This window comes from Phascolarctos cinereus, unplaced genomic scaffold (assembly GCF_003287225.1).
Source record: "Phascolarctos cinereus isolate Bilbo 61053 unplaced genomic scaffold, phaCin_HiC Scaffold_3;HRSCAF=262, whole genome shotgun sequence".
NCBI classification, from domain to species: Eukaryota; Metazoa; Chordata; class Mammalia; order Diprotodontia; family Phascolarctidae; genus Phascolarctos; species Phascolarctos cinereus.
The window spans coordinates 184,422,629-184,440,004 of NW_027555736.1; the positions used below are offsets into that span (position 1 = coordinate 184,422,629).

Below are 17,376 nucleotides of genomic sequence, written 5' to 3' on the forward strand. Positions count from 1 at the left end.
TACAAAGAGGCAGCTGAGAACGGACCTTGTAACCCTGGCTATCGCCCATATCATAGCATCGCTGCTGCTTAAAAAACAAACAAACCAAAAAAAAAATTCGTACAACGGAATAGACAAGAGAGGACATCTTTGCTTTAAATGATTTTATTAAAAATTGTACCAGTTGAAAAAAAGACTCCATATATATATATACACATATATATATGCGTGTGAAGAACATAAAGGCAGTATACTGTACAGATACAAAACAGGCTCCCTTTCCCCAATTCCCCTCCCTCTTCCCCCTCCCCCAATTCTCCTTCCCTCCCTCCTTCCCTGCCAGGTCGCAGGAGGCAAAGGGCAGAGTCCTGCAGCTACATCAGCAGGGGGAACACAATGCTACATTCTCACTGGGTCTCCATCCACAGCAGAGAAATGGGGTCTATGCCTCTTGGGAATAGCCCAGTTGGTGTGGATTGAGAGGGAAGAAGACAGGAGGTTAGCCAGCTGGCCAGCTTCTCCGAGCAGGGCCACTTCAATTCAAGCAGATGAGGTCTGCCAGCTGTGGAGAGAGAACGTGTGGAGCGCATGCCCTATCTCCAGAGGGCACTGAGCACCAAGGGCTAAGCACCAGTTAGAAAAACCTTCTCTGCCCAGCACTGGCAGCAGCCCAGGAAGCAGCAAAACCATGGCATTAGAAGCAAGTCAGGAAGTCAGTCACAACCACAAAGGAAGGCCCTGGGAAGCTGCTTGAGCTGGAGTCCCCATCAGATCCTAAATACTTACTGCCAGCCCTGGTGCCTGGGTATCCCTCCAGTCCCCACAAGTGAGCAAACTGCCTTAAGGCCCTCAGAGAAATGGGGGCGGGGGGGGGGATTCCTACTATCTCCTATCCTCCCAAGAACTGGGATCCACCCTGTCCTTCCCAGTAGGAGCCTCTGACTCAGGGAAGTTCCAGGACAAGGCTCTTCAGCATATGATTTGCAGCAAACACCAGACACCCACATGTATCTTAAGCCATCCCATTCCCGTTTCTTCTCTTACTCTTCCCCCCATTAAAAAAAAAAAAACAACTTCCCCCTAAAAGCAGGCAATCTCATGAAATGAAAGGCATAGGAATGGTTTCCCCAGTTCTCACTTCCCAGAAAGTAGCCACAGTGAAGGATCAGATCCTTCCCCTGACAGCTGGCAGGAGCACCGTTTCTGTCTGTGTCCCTTTCTCACATACATGCATACACACATACACACATACATACAAAAAGCACATACACGTTCCAGTGCATTCAATGTGGTGGGGCCAGGAGAACAGTCCTGACGTCTGCAACAGGCCAGTTGGGTTGCACTAAGTCCTCCCAGTGCTTAGAAGCCACAGTTGTCCGCTCTGAACACAAACACACCCCACTAGGGGACTGGTTTGTAGGTCATTGGGAGGTGATTTTTTTCCACTTTGGATTGAGCAAGAGTAGAAGGCTGTAGAGAGGTCAACTCCCTAGAGACCCAAGAGTGGGAGGCTCACACAGACACTTATTTCTGCTTCTCAACTCTTGGGGGAGGAGGAGGAGAGTACGTCTCAGATACCCCCTCCCCCTTCCTTTTCAAATCCAACCAACTCCACTGAGAAAAGGAGTCCCAGGGTTTGGCCCCAGGCTGTTACACAAACCATCTTGCTCCCATCTTTGGCTGATCCACTGCAGCAGCTATAGACCTCTAATTCTGGGACGCCAAGCTCCTGAGCCAGGGGACTGCACTGATAGTGACAAGGGGGCTCCCAAGAGAAATTCCAGGATGAATAATATGGCTTTGTCCTCCCCTCACTACCCCACTCCAGTCTTCAGCCGGTTACAGGTCACTTCTCTGGCCTGCTCCCCTTCCACCTCCCCGCCCCAAAAGGCAGCCAGGCTACTGGGGGGAGGGAGTGTCTCAGAGGCCAGACCTAGGAACCATTCCAGCCTTTTCATTCGGCGGGAGGTGGGGAAAGCAGGGGATAGAATCCTAAACAATACAAAATCAGCCCTTTCCTCCCCCTTCCAGTCTCCTCCATTTAGTTTTCAAATTTTGCCCAGGCTTGTCTGAGGATACACTCGTTCCTGACCTCACATCAGTTAGCAATTTTGAGGGGAGAGAGGGAAGGGAGGCTGTAGATGAGGGTGGGATGGGTAGGATGAATTCAGTGAGTCAGTAGGTGAAGAGGTGGGGTGGTGGGGGGTGGGATCGCCTGCTGTGGCTTGAGCAGCCCCTGCCCCAGTCACAAGGACTCTATGGCTCAGCTTGAGAGAAAAACCACAAGAAACCAAGCACTGATCCCACACATACGGGATAGAGTTGAGGAGGGAAAAGAAGGGGAAAGCTTCTGCAAGACAGAAGAGTAAAGATTTCGCCTTCAAAGCCCAACTTCAAGGACCCCAGGTGGAAATGAGGCATAAGGACAATGCTACCCCTTCTCTTCCCTCTCCAGCATGGAGGAGTAGCGGTAGGCCGGCAAACTCCTAGTTACTTAGATTGTTTGTAACAGTTGGAGTCAGAGCACTCAGTTACCTTGGCCTTGATTCACAAAAGGAAGAGGATGCACATACATCCATCACACTTTGGAAAGGATGCCAGAGTCCCAATGGCAACGTTTAGGGGAAGAGCAGTACTGGTTAAAAGATGGGCAGGTGAAAGGACCCCTTCCCAAAGGCCTGCCTCCCAGCCCCAGTTCCCTGGGAGACTTCTCTTTGTTCACCACAAGCTAACTTTCTTAGCCAAAAAAATACAGTTGTGTACCCTGAGATGAGATTCCAGGCTATAGCAGGGGAGGCCTTGGGATGAGACACCATGGAATCCAAGCAGAAGGGACCTAACACCAGCGATGTCTTCTAGTCTTAGGCTCAACAAAAGCACCAAGTCAGCAGCCTGCTCCACAGACTGACCTAATGTCTCCTCAACCCCACTAGTCCTGAGGGTGATCTGGTGCTGAAAGAAAAGAGAGATAGCAGCCCATCTTCCATTTCTGATGGGAGCCTTCTCTGCCCAGAGAGAACATCTTCTTCCATGAACCAAGTTCCTTTAGCACCAAACTGGATCCCTTCTTGGAGACTTTTCTCCCAAAGTATAATTTAAATTTGAGATGGTTGATTAACGTGTTTCCTGTTCCCTCTTCAGACCACACCTCACTCAAGAGATACCAGGCAGCCATTCTGATTGCTTTCTTTGGTGGAGTCAGGGAGAAAAACAGACAGACAAGTGCAGAAGAGTTATACCCAGGGGAAGATGGAGAAACGAGGAGACACCTGAAACCGGCCTTGAACTCTGCTCCATCTTTTGTTCCACAAAAAACAAAACAAAACACAAAAACCATAGTTCAGCAGATAAAAGCCACTAACCACCTGTACTCCTTATGCCTTGTTTTTTCCCACCTAGCATTAGGTACAAAGGAGGATGGTGCAGAATTCCATAGAAGCCAGAAATTTCATCTTCCTCAAGGCCTGACACTTCTTTCCCACCAATAAATGGGGAAATGGTTACTTGTCTAGTGCCCCACATAACCAAGAATTTTAAACCATGGTTCTCCTGTGCTCACAGAGTGGCTTTCCAAAGAGAAGCTGCCAGCCCTCCACCTCCCCTTTTCCTACTAAGGAAGCTGCTGCAACAAGCTGACTGACCACTCTGCTTATTTCAAGATGAAGGTCAATTTACTTTTGAGTGACTTCTAGTTCCTAGAAGAAAATGTTCTTATCAGTTCTGGGTCACTGCCAGACCCAGAGCCTGCTTATAAGTTTGGTTCACTCTATAGCAGGCCTCATGCAGCTGTGGACCCAATACAATCCCTGGGAATGCCAGAGTGGCCTTACCCACCCATCCACAGTCCTTGTGAGTGATGCTAGAGATCTTGAGGCAGCCCTCCATGGGATTACATCCTCTGGGGCTGCCACTGGTCAGGGTTGAACCTGGATTTGTAACCAATTAAGTGACTGCTGAACTTGCTAACCCTTTAGTCCTTGATGGCTGTATATCCAAGATGGAAGCCCTCTTGAGTAAATTTCCATTACACTCAAATGACAGTGGTCAGAACAATGCTACCGCCGAGTCCTGATCTGTATTGGGCTCAGCAAACCTATCTTCACTCTGAGGGGAAGGAATTCACAGCCACAATCTGCAGTAAAGAGCTGCTGGAAAGGGGACCATGGGAGAAGCCGGGTAAGGTGACCAACACAGGACTGATGTCAGCACATCTGGTTTGTTTTTCCTCACACAAACCCAGACTCCAAGCTTGGGCATTAGAATCTATGCCAAACATCAGCCACGGAGAAGAGCTGGTTCTTGTGAACTGGGAGGAGTCCAACCCAACTCCCTCTTCATTCGTTAGCACTATCCTTGGGAAGATGTCATCCTTCCCAGAAAGGACTAGTTGATGGTCATCTTCAACACCTGCTGCCTCAAAGGTCCATTTGCCAGGAGCCAGCAGAAGGTCTCATCCACACAGATACACCAGCCATTCCTCCAACAGTGTTTGACCAAGGCTCCCCAGCCTGGGAGATAACTGGGAGCAGAGCAAATGTCCCTTGTTGAATTGGTCTTATGTACATAAAGATAATAAAACAAACAAAACCCCAGAAACAAACAAAAAATTTTCAAAATAATAATAATAAAAAAAACTTCACAAGACACAGTGCCAGTTTTCCTGGAGTTCTGCCCGATGTCCTGCTCCAGGAGTAGGAGTGGAAGTGGAGCTCTCCCTGTGGTCCACACACAGAGAGGGGCAGCAACGTCTCACCTAGGGCCTGCCCCATTCCTGTTCTCCTCTCTGTTCAAGGCCAAATTGTGAAGGAAGAGGAGGATCTGCCACCACACATGGTTTCGGTTCTGCTGGTGCTGGAAGACAAAAAAAAAGGTCCACCTAAGTCCCATATCAACTCCAATAAAAGTTCAGTTCCACATTTCATGGGGCAGGCACTTTAATCCTATCAATACAGCAAGCTGAAAAAAGGAGGGGAGAAAAAAGGGTGATGGAGAAGAGAAAGTTAAGTTCTCCAAAAACAATTGTCCTTCTAACATTAAAAAGAAAAGACCAGACTCTTTAGGCATTGTGCACAAGAGGATTAAACTTCTTTCCCTCTCCTGCTTGCAAGATTTTACAGAGTTTAGCCAAGAGCTGTTTTTAATCAGATTGGCTCCTGAGCCTCTCAAACCCCAGCTGCACTAACAACAAACTTTTTTTAGAAAGAAAGGGAAAAAAAGTGCCCCTTTTCCCCCCAAAGTAACACAGAGAACAAGGGAGTGGAGAGGGAGAGGGGAGGGAGTCTCCATCTGCAAGTGATTTGACACTGTGAAGGTCAAAGGGTTAATCTTCAATTTAAACCACACTGCTGAGGCAGCAAAAATCTGATTTCATCCAGTGCAAACACACACACACACACACACACACACACACACACTCTCTCTCTCTCTCTCTCTCTCTCTCTCTCTCCTGTGCAGGCTCCCGCTCCCCCTGCTTTCCCTTCCCAGCATCTCCAGCTCAGTCCTGCCCTTTTTATAGCTATTCTTGACAGTAAGCCATAAATAATCCCTCTTGGAGCCCTTTCCTACTGACTGGAGCCAATTAAACCTTAAGCAAGAGCATACTTGAAAACAAAACAAAAACAAAGCGTGCACACTACACTCCCGGAGGTTATCCCAGGTCCTACTGTTAGGCCCGAACACTGGAGGCAAAGCTCAGGGGTCAGTGGTCTCCAGGGCGCCTGCTCGTGTCCTACTCAAACAGGTAACATTTTTGGGAGCTCAGTAGGGACTGGAGAGAGCGGGCACTCCTCCACCTCCAATCGCCCATTGGCTAGGAGGGTCTTTGTTCAAGAAAGATAGACTTCTCTCCTTATCCAGCCAGAGGACTGGGTTGGGGGAGTGTGTCCTGGAGGGAGAACATGGTGGAAAGCCCCATCAGAACCTGCAATGAGGAACCCGATGTACTGGAGCTTCTGCAATGGCTCAGTCAGCAAATAAGCATTTGAAGAGAAATTTCATAAAATGTTTTCCCAGGGGACTTGAACCTCCTCTTTAAAGGAGGCTTCAACCATAGCACCAGGCGACTCAGGGTATGAGTCAGATGGCCTGAAAATCACATAGTGAGTCAGTTCCAGCAGAACTGGAAACTGACCCCAAATTTCCTGACTCCCAGGCCAATACCAATAGCAATACCATCTGGCAACCAACCTTCCCCACGTTCTCCCTTAGCATAGGTGAATTTCCTTAGGTTCTCCCTCCCCTTTGACCTTGGCCACAGAGATAAAAGATACCTTCTAGGGTCCCTGGCCTGAGTGGTTTCACCACGAAGAGCAAAGAGATGCCCTTGAAGAGAAGTCTTAGAGCCCAGTAAGCAATAGCATTCCTCTCCCCTACCCAGAGGGATAATCAGCTGGAAAGGAGGGGTAGACGATTAGAAATCACGTAGGAGCCCAAGGGAAAACAGGGATGTGACACTGAAGGAGGCCTTCAGATACGCTTCAGGGGGAGACTGATAACTTCCTCCTGTTTTGTAAACAAAGACGGTAAATGAGGAAACACACGCTGGCCTTAGAATCTGGTTAGAGTAAAGCAGCATGAAAAAGGGCTCAGATGCAAACTTGACTATTCAGGTAGGCAGCAGCCCAGCAGACCTCTTCTGGCCCCTTCCCCCAGCTGCAGGGGGACACAGCTGCTAAGTCTGGGTGGTGCCACAAGGAAGGACATAAAAAGCTGCTCTTCAGGTGGGTCAGGTTGCTGCTCCCCTGGTGAAGGCTTCCCCCATTCTCCTACACACAACCTTTGACCTTCACAATCAACCCCCACCTCCAGGGAAGCGATAAAGCTGAATCCTCCTGTTTCCACCACACTACCCCTCTTGTATTATCAGAGTAGACCACCTGCTCCTTCTTTTCACTGGGAGTGAAGAACACAGCAGGAAACCAACTCAAAACCACAGCAGAGGTAGCAGGGTATGGTAGGAGAGGTCCAGCTCTGGAGTCAAAGACCTGGGTTCAAATCCCCCTATGAAATTGACTCCCTATGGGATCTTGGGCAAGTTGCCTCCCTAGGTCCCAGTTTTCTCATCCATAAAACAAGGAGGTTGCCAGTAATACCACTTCTAGGGCTGTATCCCAAAGAGATCATAAAAACGGGAAAAGAACCCACATGCACAAAAATATTTATAGCAGCTCTCACTGTGGTGGCAAAGAATTGGAAATTGAGGGCATGACCATCAACTGGGAAATGGCTGAGCAAGTTGTGGTATATGAATGTTAATGGAATACTGCTGTGCTATAAGAAATGATGAACAGGCTGACTTCAGAAAAACCTAGAAAGACTTGTGTGGTCTGATGCTGAGTGAAGTGAGCAGAACCAGGAGAACATTGTACACAGTAACAACCACATTGTGCAATGACTAACTTTGATAGACTTAATCCTTCTCAGCAATGCAAGGATCTAAGACAACTCCAAAAGACTCACCATGGAAAATGCTAGCCACATCCAGAGAAAGAACTATGGAGTTTGAATGCAGATGGAAGCATACTATTTGTTCTCCTTCTCCTTTGTTGTTTTGTTTTATTGAACTTCATTCTCATGGTTCCTCCCATTAGTTCGAATTCTTCTTTACAACATGACAAATGGGAAAATATGCTTAATATGAATGTGTAAGTAGAGCCTATATCAGATTGCACGGGCGAGGAGGAGGAGAAGAGGGAGAAAATTTATTTATTTATTTATTTGGCTAGGCAATGAGGTTAAGTGATTTGCCCAGGGTCACATAGCTAGTAAGTGTTATGTGTCTGAGGTTGGATCTGAACTCAGGCTCTCCTGAATCCAGGGCCCCTGCTCTATCCACCCGGCCACCTAGCTGCCCCAGGGGGAGAAAATTTGAAACTCAAAAGCTTACCGAAGTGAATGTTGAAAACTAAAAATCAGTTAAAAAAACAAATCAAGGGGGTTGGACCAGATGGCCTTGGGAGGTCCCTTGCAGTGATACAGCTATGGACCTAGGCCCTGTTGACCAAACACCTGGAACTCCATTCCAGGATGTGCCGCTGACCCATCTCCAGGATCTTGGCTGGAAGGTTAGACTGACAACTAACTTAACCCAGATCAAGAATCCCCAGCACAATATCTCCCATGGTCAAAGACCTCCATGAAGGGGAATGCACTCCCCAAGCTGCCCATTAGACTTCTAGGTAACTTCCTAACAATGAGAGGGTTTCTTTCTATTCAACCGAACCTTCACTCTGCCGCCTCTCGCCTTCCACTCACTGCTCCTTGCCCTGCCAGCAGAAATCAAATGCCCTTCCAAACAGCAGCCTGTCAAAGACTTCAAGACACCTGCTGTGTCTCCCCCTACTGTGTCTTCTCTTTCCAGGCCAAACATCCCCCAGCCTTCCATCATCATGGATTCCAAACCACAATGGTTCTCACTGATTGGCCAATAATACATCCCAGCCCAAGCCTCAATTGGTCATTAGGTTTTGATGGCTCAGAGTAAGTGTAAACAGTAATTGTTTCTGCTCTGAACAGAAACTCTGAGGGTCTTCCCCTCTCAAGATTCATTCTTTTATGAAGGCAAACTAGGCCATCTTTTGCCTCAATTCTTACCTGCCTTAAATAACTGAATGGGTGTTTCCTCAAACTAACTGGGACAAACTAACTTAGCTCAAAAAGGCCAAGGTCAGGGCAGCTAGATGGCACAGCGGATAGAACACCAGCCCTGGAGTCAGGAGGACCTGAGTTCAAATCCAGCCTCAGACACAAGATACTCGCCAGTTATGTGATCCTGGGCAAGTCACTTAACCCCAATTGCCTCAACAACAACAAAAAGAGGCCAACGTCTCTCACTGCATCGGGGGCCATCTCCAGTCATCCTGACCTATGTCTCACTACTGGACTCCGGTGACTCTGGAGGAGAGTGTGAGGCTGGTGACTTTGCACTGCTCTGGCTCGCTTAAATCCTATTCACTTGCAAATCAAGACATCATCCTCATGATGTCATTGGTCCTCTTCCAGAACAACATCACATCACGGGTTCACAGTATTATAGATTCAGAGCTGGAAGGAAACTGAGAGGCTAGCCCTCTTCATGTTACAGTGAGGAAGCTGAGATCCAGGGCTGACAAGGTCACAATGGCAGTAAGTGCCAAAGGAAGGGCTGGAACCCACACTGATGAATGAGTCAATAAATGAAAAGGCATTCGCTAAGCACTTCTTCTGTGCCAAACACTGTGCCTAGAGCTGCAAACAGAAACACAAAAAGCAGCGCGGGTCCTGACTTCAAAGAGCTTCCGTTCTACGAGGAAGACTACAATACAGGGGAGTGCAGGCTAAGGCGGGAAACAGTGCCTTGTTCTAAAAAGTTGCAAAGATAATGAGTGGAGTCTGAGGACAATAGAGTGAAATGTTCTTTCTAGGAATGGCAGTATTGATTTGATTACTGACCTCACAGCAAGCAGTGAAAAATGGGGAGGGTGTAAACAAAGAAGGAGGACGGCATGAGGGAAGTGTAGAGCAGAGGATCTAGTGCGGAGGGACCTGGATGACCCACTACCAATCAGGAGCACAAGGCCCCAAGGTTGGAGCTAGAGTACTTGGTCTGAGGCAAGAGTAGGGAGCAGAAGCAGGAAGACGGTCTGACAACTGTACCAGGCTGCCTTCTAGATCACCCTCTAGCTTACTATCGTTCTTTCTAAAATGTGGCATCCAGAATGGAGCACAATGCTCTAGCTCTGATCTGAGCAGGACAGCGTGCAATGGGATTTCCTATGTTCTGGACATTACGCTGTCCTTAATTCAGTCTAAAATCACATTGGCTTTCTTGGCTGCCATTTTGCTGAGCTGACTCGCACTGAGCTTGTGATCCACTGAAACCCCAAGATCAGGGGTGCTTAACTCTAGGGTCCATGAACTTTTTTTTTTAATGTTTTGATAACCACATTTCATCATGATTGGTTTCATTTGCAATTCCATGAACTTTATTTTAAGCATTTAAGAACATTCTCCTGAGAAGGAAAGGGTCCATATGATTCACTGGACTTCCCCACAAAAAAAGTGAAGCACTAAGACCTCATGCTGGATAATCCTTCCATTGAATGACTGTGTAGCTATCCCTTGCCCATCTCATACTTGCCGAGGTGATGTTTTAATCCAAGGGTAGGATTTCATATGTATCTCCATTAGATTTCATCCTATTCTTGTCAGCCCACTATTCTAAGCCTGTAAAGATCTCTTTGGATCCTAACTCTGTCTGCTAAGGTATATGCTATCTTACTATATCCATGTCTTCTACAAATACAACTAGTAAGTCTCTATGTGCTTCAATATTTCTCCCATTCCCAATAGGGAGCCGATTAATCTGTCCACGGTTAGACACTGGGCTTGGTACCAGAGTTGAAAAACAACAAGTAAAACAGTACCAGCACTCAGAGAGCCTACATTCATTCTATTGGAGGAGCCAACATGTGTATCAGAAAGCCAGAAACAACGTCCACTGGTGGACGGAAGCACCAGCATTCCCCAGCTGCCCCACCTTAATTGATCCCCCGAGGAACTGCCCCAGCCTCCTGTTAAGTTGTTGTTGTTCAGTCGTGTCCAGCTCTTTGTGACCTCATTTTGGGGTTTTCTTGGCAAAGACACTGGAATGGTTTACCATTTCCTTCTCCAGCTCATTTTCACAGCCGAGGACCTGAAGCAGACAGGGTTAAGTGACTTGCCCAGGATCATGTAGCTAGTAAGTATCTGAGTCTGGATTTGAATTCAGGAAGATGAGCCTTTCTAACTCCAGGCCCAGCACTCTATCCACTGTAGACAGCTTCCCAGCTTCCCATCCTGTTAAATAAGTATATACAAAGTAGATGCAAGGAGATAGAGATGAGGGTGGGGGAGGGAACTTAGCAATCACTGGAGTTAGGAAAGGCTTCCTTCTTAATGGGTAACGCTAGCAGAGAAGCTGCATTTTGGCTTATAAAGCACCAAGAATTCTTGGGAACCAAAACACTTCTAAGTTCATTTCTGGAGAGTAATGCCAATATTGTGTGTGGAGACACAGAATCGGCTGAGGAACTGAACTGCTGTCCACCCGGGAAGGCTGAGCTGATTCAGGAAAGGGAGGATCAACAGGGCAAGGCCCTAAACTGCTTACTGAGCTCCACAAAAGCCAATGTACGGACAGACTGTATGGTCAGATTTAGAGCTGGAAGGGACTTGAGAGGACAGCTAGTCCAACCAACCTTCTTCTTTTACAGATAAGGAAACAGAGGCACAAAACAGTAAAGGGACTTAGCCAAGAGCATATCAGTAGTAAGTGACAAGAGCTGAGACTCGAACCCAGCTCCTCTGACTCCAAATCTGGTACTTGGGTAGCCTGCTGTATTTATACTTCTCAGGTGCAATGAGTAAATAGAGTCCCAGATCTGAAGTCTGGAAGACCCAAATTCAAATCCAGCCTCATACACTTACTAGCTGTATGACTCTAAGCAAGTGACTTGATCTCCTTGGGCCTCTGTTTCCTCTTCTGTAAGATGGGGATAATCAATACATATTCATTAAGCACCTACTATGTGCCAGCCGCTGTAGTAAGAGGCAAACGATAATCCCTGTCCTCAAGGAGCTTACAATCTAATGGAGGAGACAACATACAAACAAACATATACAGGATCAATAGGAAACAATTAAAAGCAGGAAAGCACTGGAATTAAGAGTACGGGTAATAATAATAGCACCTACATCCCAGGGTGGTTGTAAGGATCAAATGAAACATTTATAACGTGCTTTGCAAAACTTAAAAGAGGGGCAGTTAGGTAGCACAGTGGATAGCGCACCAGCCCTGGATGCAGGAGGGCCTGAGTTCAAATCTGGCCTCAGACACATAACACTTACTAGCTGTGTGACCCTGGGCAAGTCACTTAACCCCACTGCCTAGCCCCCCCCCGAAAAAAATTTAGAAAAAACTTAAAAGAGTTATATTAATGCTGGCAAAGAAATAAACTGTGCCATGTTTTCGATGATTTGCAAAGTGCCTGCTACCACAAGAACCCATCTTTCTAACACTAATAGTCTTTCAGGGATGTTGTACGTGGCAAGGATTCATCATGGAGCACCACAATCCCAGGAGTAAGACTGCACACAACCCAAAGGGAGATGGAAAGACACACGGTGCGGCATAAACTAGATGCAGCACGTTAACAAGAACAGTCTGGGCCTCAGGTTTCTCATCTGCAAGATGAAAAGGTCAGACTAGATGACCTCCAGGTTCCCTTCTAGCAGCACTAAATCTATGATGCTATGGATGAAAAAGTGGCAACAGATACATTATCAAGGGCAAGGATAACCCAAAAAGGAGGTGAGCCTGTCAGATAGAAGGAGAACCAGAAGGTACTATGTTCATCATACTGGTTCCCTCCAAGATATTAAAAGAACAAGAGGAAGGTCAATAAGAGTATAAGCTCCTTGAAGGCAGCAACGGTCTCATTTTAGTCTTTGTATCCCTAGTGACTAGCAGAGTCTCTGACACATAGTAGGAGCATAATGCTAATTGACTGATTTCATCATATTAGATAGATTGATGGGAAAATATGGAAAAGAAATGCATATACCAGATGAGAAGTTGTGGAAGGAGTTTCCACACTGATGGAATCCAGACACCAAGTAGGTAGTTAGGGTACTAAAAGCCAAAGTCCTCCTGCCATAATCCCCGTGGGAGCCTATCCAAAGGTAGACCTTTGATTGAGCGAGAAACTCCCAGGGCTTAGTTTGTGCATCAAACTTACTGCATCCTAGGGTCATAAGATCATATATTTAGAACTCGAAGGGACCTTATAGGCCATCTAGACCAATCTCTCCTTTTTTTACACATGAGGAAACTGAGGCCCAGGAAACTGAAATGGCTTGTCTACATCACATAGCCAGTAAGTAACAGAGCCAGGATTTGAATTTAAGTCCTCTGACTTCAAATCCAAGACTCTTTCTACTAAGCTATGCTGCTTCCTTGATAGATGACAATATTTGTGGTGGATCTCCTTAGCATTTGTTGGTAACAAATTGAGACTAGAGACTTAATTTACAACCAAGGGAAGGAATCTGGTGTAGTGGGAACAACACTGGGAGTGTGTATCTAGAGAGTGGGAGCCTCGGTGGCCTTACCAGTAAAATGAGAAGGGTGCACCAGATGATTTCTAACATTCTCTCCAGTTCTAAATCCTATGATCCTCACCCTGGTTCAGCCATAGACAACCTATGTGATGATAGGAATATCTGTACCTGAGTGTCCATTTCCTCACCTGCAAACTGACTGAAAGCATTGGGTGAAGCCTCACCCAGCTCTACCATTCCACATTTGTTATTCACGTGTCTTCTTAAGATTCTGACTCAAGAGTTCCATCTACCTAGCCCCACTATCCCTGGAGGGTGGGGCATGAAGGGAGCCTGGAGACCAGACTAAATCGTCCAGGAAGCATCTGAACCCCACTGCATCGGCAGCATTATGCGACAAAACAAGGAATGGGAATTGTGAAATATGCACACAGCCCTCACATGAGCTCTCAGGGCACAGCCAGACACAGACATACATACATAATCCACTCCATCTTCCCTTGTCATGAAGTAGCCCCCAAAAGGCCCTTCCTAAAAGGAAACCAAGCCACCTCGAGCTGAGAAAAATCAAAGAAGATCCTGATTACAAGAAACAACTTTTTTTTTTGTAAGTTTGAAACAAAGAGGTTTAACTAGTGAGGAAAGAAAAACTGTTTGGAGGGAAGGCAGTGGGAGAAACACGGGAAGAAGGAAGGAAACCAATTTTTTTCTGAAAAGAACACAGGGAGCTCAACAACACCGAAACACTGGAGCGTCAGATTTATTGTTCAAGAGTCCTTCAGGGGCAGTGGGGACTGGGAGAGTCTGTACTTGGCATTCAGCTATCAAGATGACCCCTTTTGCAGCCTGCTGTAGATCTAGACTCACTAGATGGACTTTGGCCTAGAAAAGGAACCAGTGGCCCAGTAGCTCCTTCCAAGCTCCAGGATATGTGGTAGGGCCATTCCCTTTCTTTTTTTTTTTTTTTTTGGCAATTGGGGTTAAGTGATTTGCCCAGGGTCACACAGCTAGTAAGTGTCAAGTGTTTGGTCTAAGGCCGGATTTGAACTCAGGTCCTCCTGACTTCAGGGCTGGTGCTCTATCCACTGCACCATCTAGTTGCCCCATTAGGGACATTCCCAAGGATGCCAAGCTGGACTGGGCCTCACAATGTAAACTCATGCCCCGGCCTCCTTAGTGTCTTCCCTCTCAAACTATCCCTAGTTTATCCTGTATATAGGTTTTACACAGCTATTTTCATACTGTCACCCCCATTAGACTCCTTGAGAGCTGGGACTGGTTGTTGGGGGGGGGGGTTGCCTTTCTTTGTAAACCCAGAGCTTAACACAGTGCCCAGCAGACAGTATGCACTTAATTAATGCTAGATGACTGACTGAGTGCCTCTATACCAGTATTATATAGGATAGTGAAGGATAAGTTTAGGCAGTGAGGAAAAGAATACATATAATTATAATAGCGGTTATTATTATTATTACTGGCCATTATAAGGAAAGACAGTGGATAGTAGCAGATAGAGTTGGCCTCAGAGTCCTGATGGCCTCTAGCTGTGTGATTCTAGGATAATCACTTAACCTCTCAATGCTCCAGGTAGCTCTAAGAATTGCTGATTCATTTCAGTCATGCCTGGTTCTTTGTGACCCCATTTGGGGTTTTCTTGGCAAAGGTACTGGAGGAGTTTGCCATTTCCTTCTCCAGGTCATTTTACAGATAAGGAAACTGAGGCAAACAGAGTTAAGTGACTTTTCCAGGGTCACACAGCTAGGAAGTATCAGAGGTCAGATTTGAACTAGGCCCAGAGCTCTAATGACTGCACTAACCCAGTTGCCCCCAACTTTCTAAGGATAGCAGTGACCAAGCAGGTACTGCTCTGTGTTGGGAGAGGAAATTCCCCCCCTGGGAGAGATCCTTATGTCTTTGAAATCACAGGTGAGGTCCAAAAAACATTAGCCATAGCTGATCTTCATATAAAGCTTTTGAGTTTAAAAATACTTTTTACATCCAACCCTTCATTTATTCTTCACAGCAACTTTATGAGGCAGCCAATATAAGTATTATTCTATTGTCCCCATCTTACAGCTGAGGAAATATTAAGGCTAAAGAAAGTTAAGTCAAGGTCACACAGTTAGTCAATGGCAGAACTGGGATTCAAACCAGGTCCTCTCCAAACTATGGACATGTTTGAAGGGGCCCCCAAATGAAGCAGTGAGCAACTGGGACACAACCATTACAAAATAGGGTCATTGCTGCATTCAGGAGAGCATTACCAGTACTGGCATAGGCATTCTAGGCCAGTTCCCAGCTCACCATTACTTCTGGCCAGAAGCTCGCCTGCATCATTTAGAGCAGAGGTTCTGGGATCCACACGGTCCACAGACAGATTTTGGTGGGTCCATGAACTTGGACGGGAAGAAAGAAAGTTACATCTTTATTTTCCCCTAGCTGAAATTTAGAATTTCCTTCCCCCCAAAAAACATTATTCTGAGAAGGGGGCCATAGGCTGGATCAGAGTGTCAAAGGAGTCTAATTAAGAACTCCTGACCAAGCGGGATGAAGAAAACAAAGAAAGGGAGTGACCACATGGCGTAGCTTATCTTTATATGATGTATGATGGTTAGGACCACGGATTTAGAGCTAGAAGGGACTTGGGAGATCTTCTCATCTAACCCCCTCATTTTACAGATGAGGAAACTGAGGCCCACCCAAAACCACACAGGTAGCAATTGGTAGAATAGTTACAAAGTGCTTCCACACACATACAATTCTAAAAACAACGGTGTAAGCATCATTATCCTCGTTTGACAAATAAGGAAACCAATGCTCAGAGAGATTAAGTAACTTCCTCGGTTACAAAAGTATTCAATGGCGGGGATGGGGACTCCAACTCAGGTCTTCTGACTGGATGGATCTTTCCAATAAACCACACGCTGCCTCCTCATCACTCTCTCTTCAAGACCCAGAACATGCAAGTACCCAAAGCAGGCACCCAGTCATCAGTCACTTGTGGAATGGAATACAAAGAAATTAGTCTCGGAGAAACCCCTTGCCCAAGGCCAGTATTAAAAGAATTATTTTGTCTTACAATATAATATGTTCATTGCTTATAGGGAAAGCCAACTAGTCAAAAAAAAATGGTGGTTCATTTTATCTGACAAGGTTGAATTATACAATCTAAACCTTGCCCTGACCTACAAGGCTTCTGTCTGAGGGAATGGGGACTATACCCTGCCCTCAGTATACAGGATCTTAGCTCCCAGTTTGATCACCAGGATCCGTTTCTCTCTCTCTACCAATGAGTTTGTATATACTTTATGGTCATTTATGTCCCAATCGCACTCATAAGCTCATTTTTAGCTCAAAGAAATACAAAGAAGGAGAAGGAATACAGGTGTGGCTCACTTTAAGAAAATTCAACCTATGGGATTCCAAAATGACAAAGAGATAAAGCAAGGCAGGTAAGGGAGCTGCCTGGAACACACAGTGACTTGACCAATGTCATCCAGTCAGTATGGGCCAAAGGTAAGATCTGAACCCGAGTCATCCAAACTCTGGGGCCAGCTCTCTGTCCTCCACATGATGCTGCCTGCCTCTGAGGTTACAGACTGCCAAACTGTTGCAGATCTGCATTATCAGAAGGAACTTCCTCACAAAGAAGCCCTCTCCCCCAACAAAAATACAGGTCCAGAACGAAGCGGGCAGGAAAGGCGTACAAACCACACTGTAGATTTTAGAGCAGAGTAGCAACATCAGCCATTGCTAGTCTTTAGGTTCAGGGATAGTTTCACGGGTGTGGGAGTTTCCTCCTGTCCCCCCCCCCCCCCCCCCCGCCATCAACTGCAACACCCTCACCTCTCCAAATCTCCTCAGGATTCTCAACCATTCCATATGAGTCAACAACGTGAAATGATGGCCTAGAAAGTTAATTGGATCTTAGGCTCCAAGGTCAGAGGGATGGTAACCAAAATTGGGGAAATGAAAATAGCTGTACTGGCTGATAAGAGAAATGGTTATTTTTAACCAAGGATATAGGGAGATCCAAAGCTCCCCCCTTTTTCTATTGTCTTCATTTCAAAAACTCAGTCTCTGAAGATTGGGCTAATTTTCTCCTCTCTCCAACCCCACCCAACCTTACAAGCAATCTCTAATCTAAAGTGAATTCCACTCCACTCAGTCAAGCTTGGGTGGAGATAGATCCTTTTATCTAGATTGCCCAAGGCTGGGGGTGGTGTGGGTATAGAGATAGTCTCTCTGGCCAAGAGTGACATGATGTCACTCTCAGCTCCTCATTGTAATATTTATTTTCTAATTAATTATTAGCCAACC

At 46.3% G+C, this 17,376-nt stretch overlaps 1 protein-coding gene across 2 annotated transcripts in view; it reads right to left on the reverse strand.

Moving 5' to 3' along the window:
• Window positions 1–4,583: 4,583 nt before the first annotated feature.
• BMF (Bcl2 modifying factor) overlaps window positions 4,584–17,376 on the reverse strand; it is a 28,064-nt gene continuing 15,271 nt past the window's right edge. For both annotated transcript variants that reach the window (XM_021009342.2, XM_021009340.2), the window contains one exon: window positions 4,584–4,830. In XM_021009342.2, the coding sequence (XP_020865001.1) occupies window positions 4,729–4,830 (102 nt within the window). In that variant the 3' untranslated portion in view covers window positions 4,584–4,728. The remainder of the gene's footprint in view (window positions 4,831–17,376) is intronic.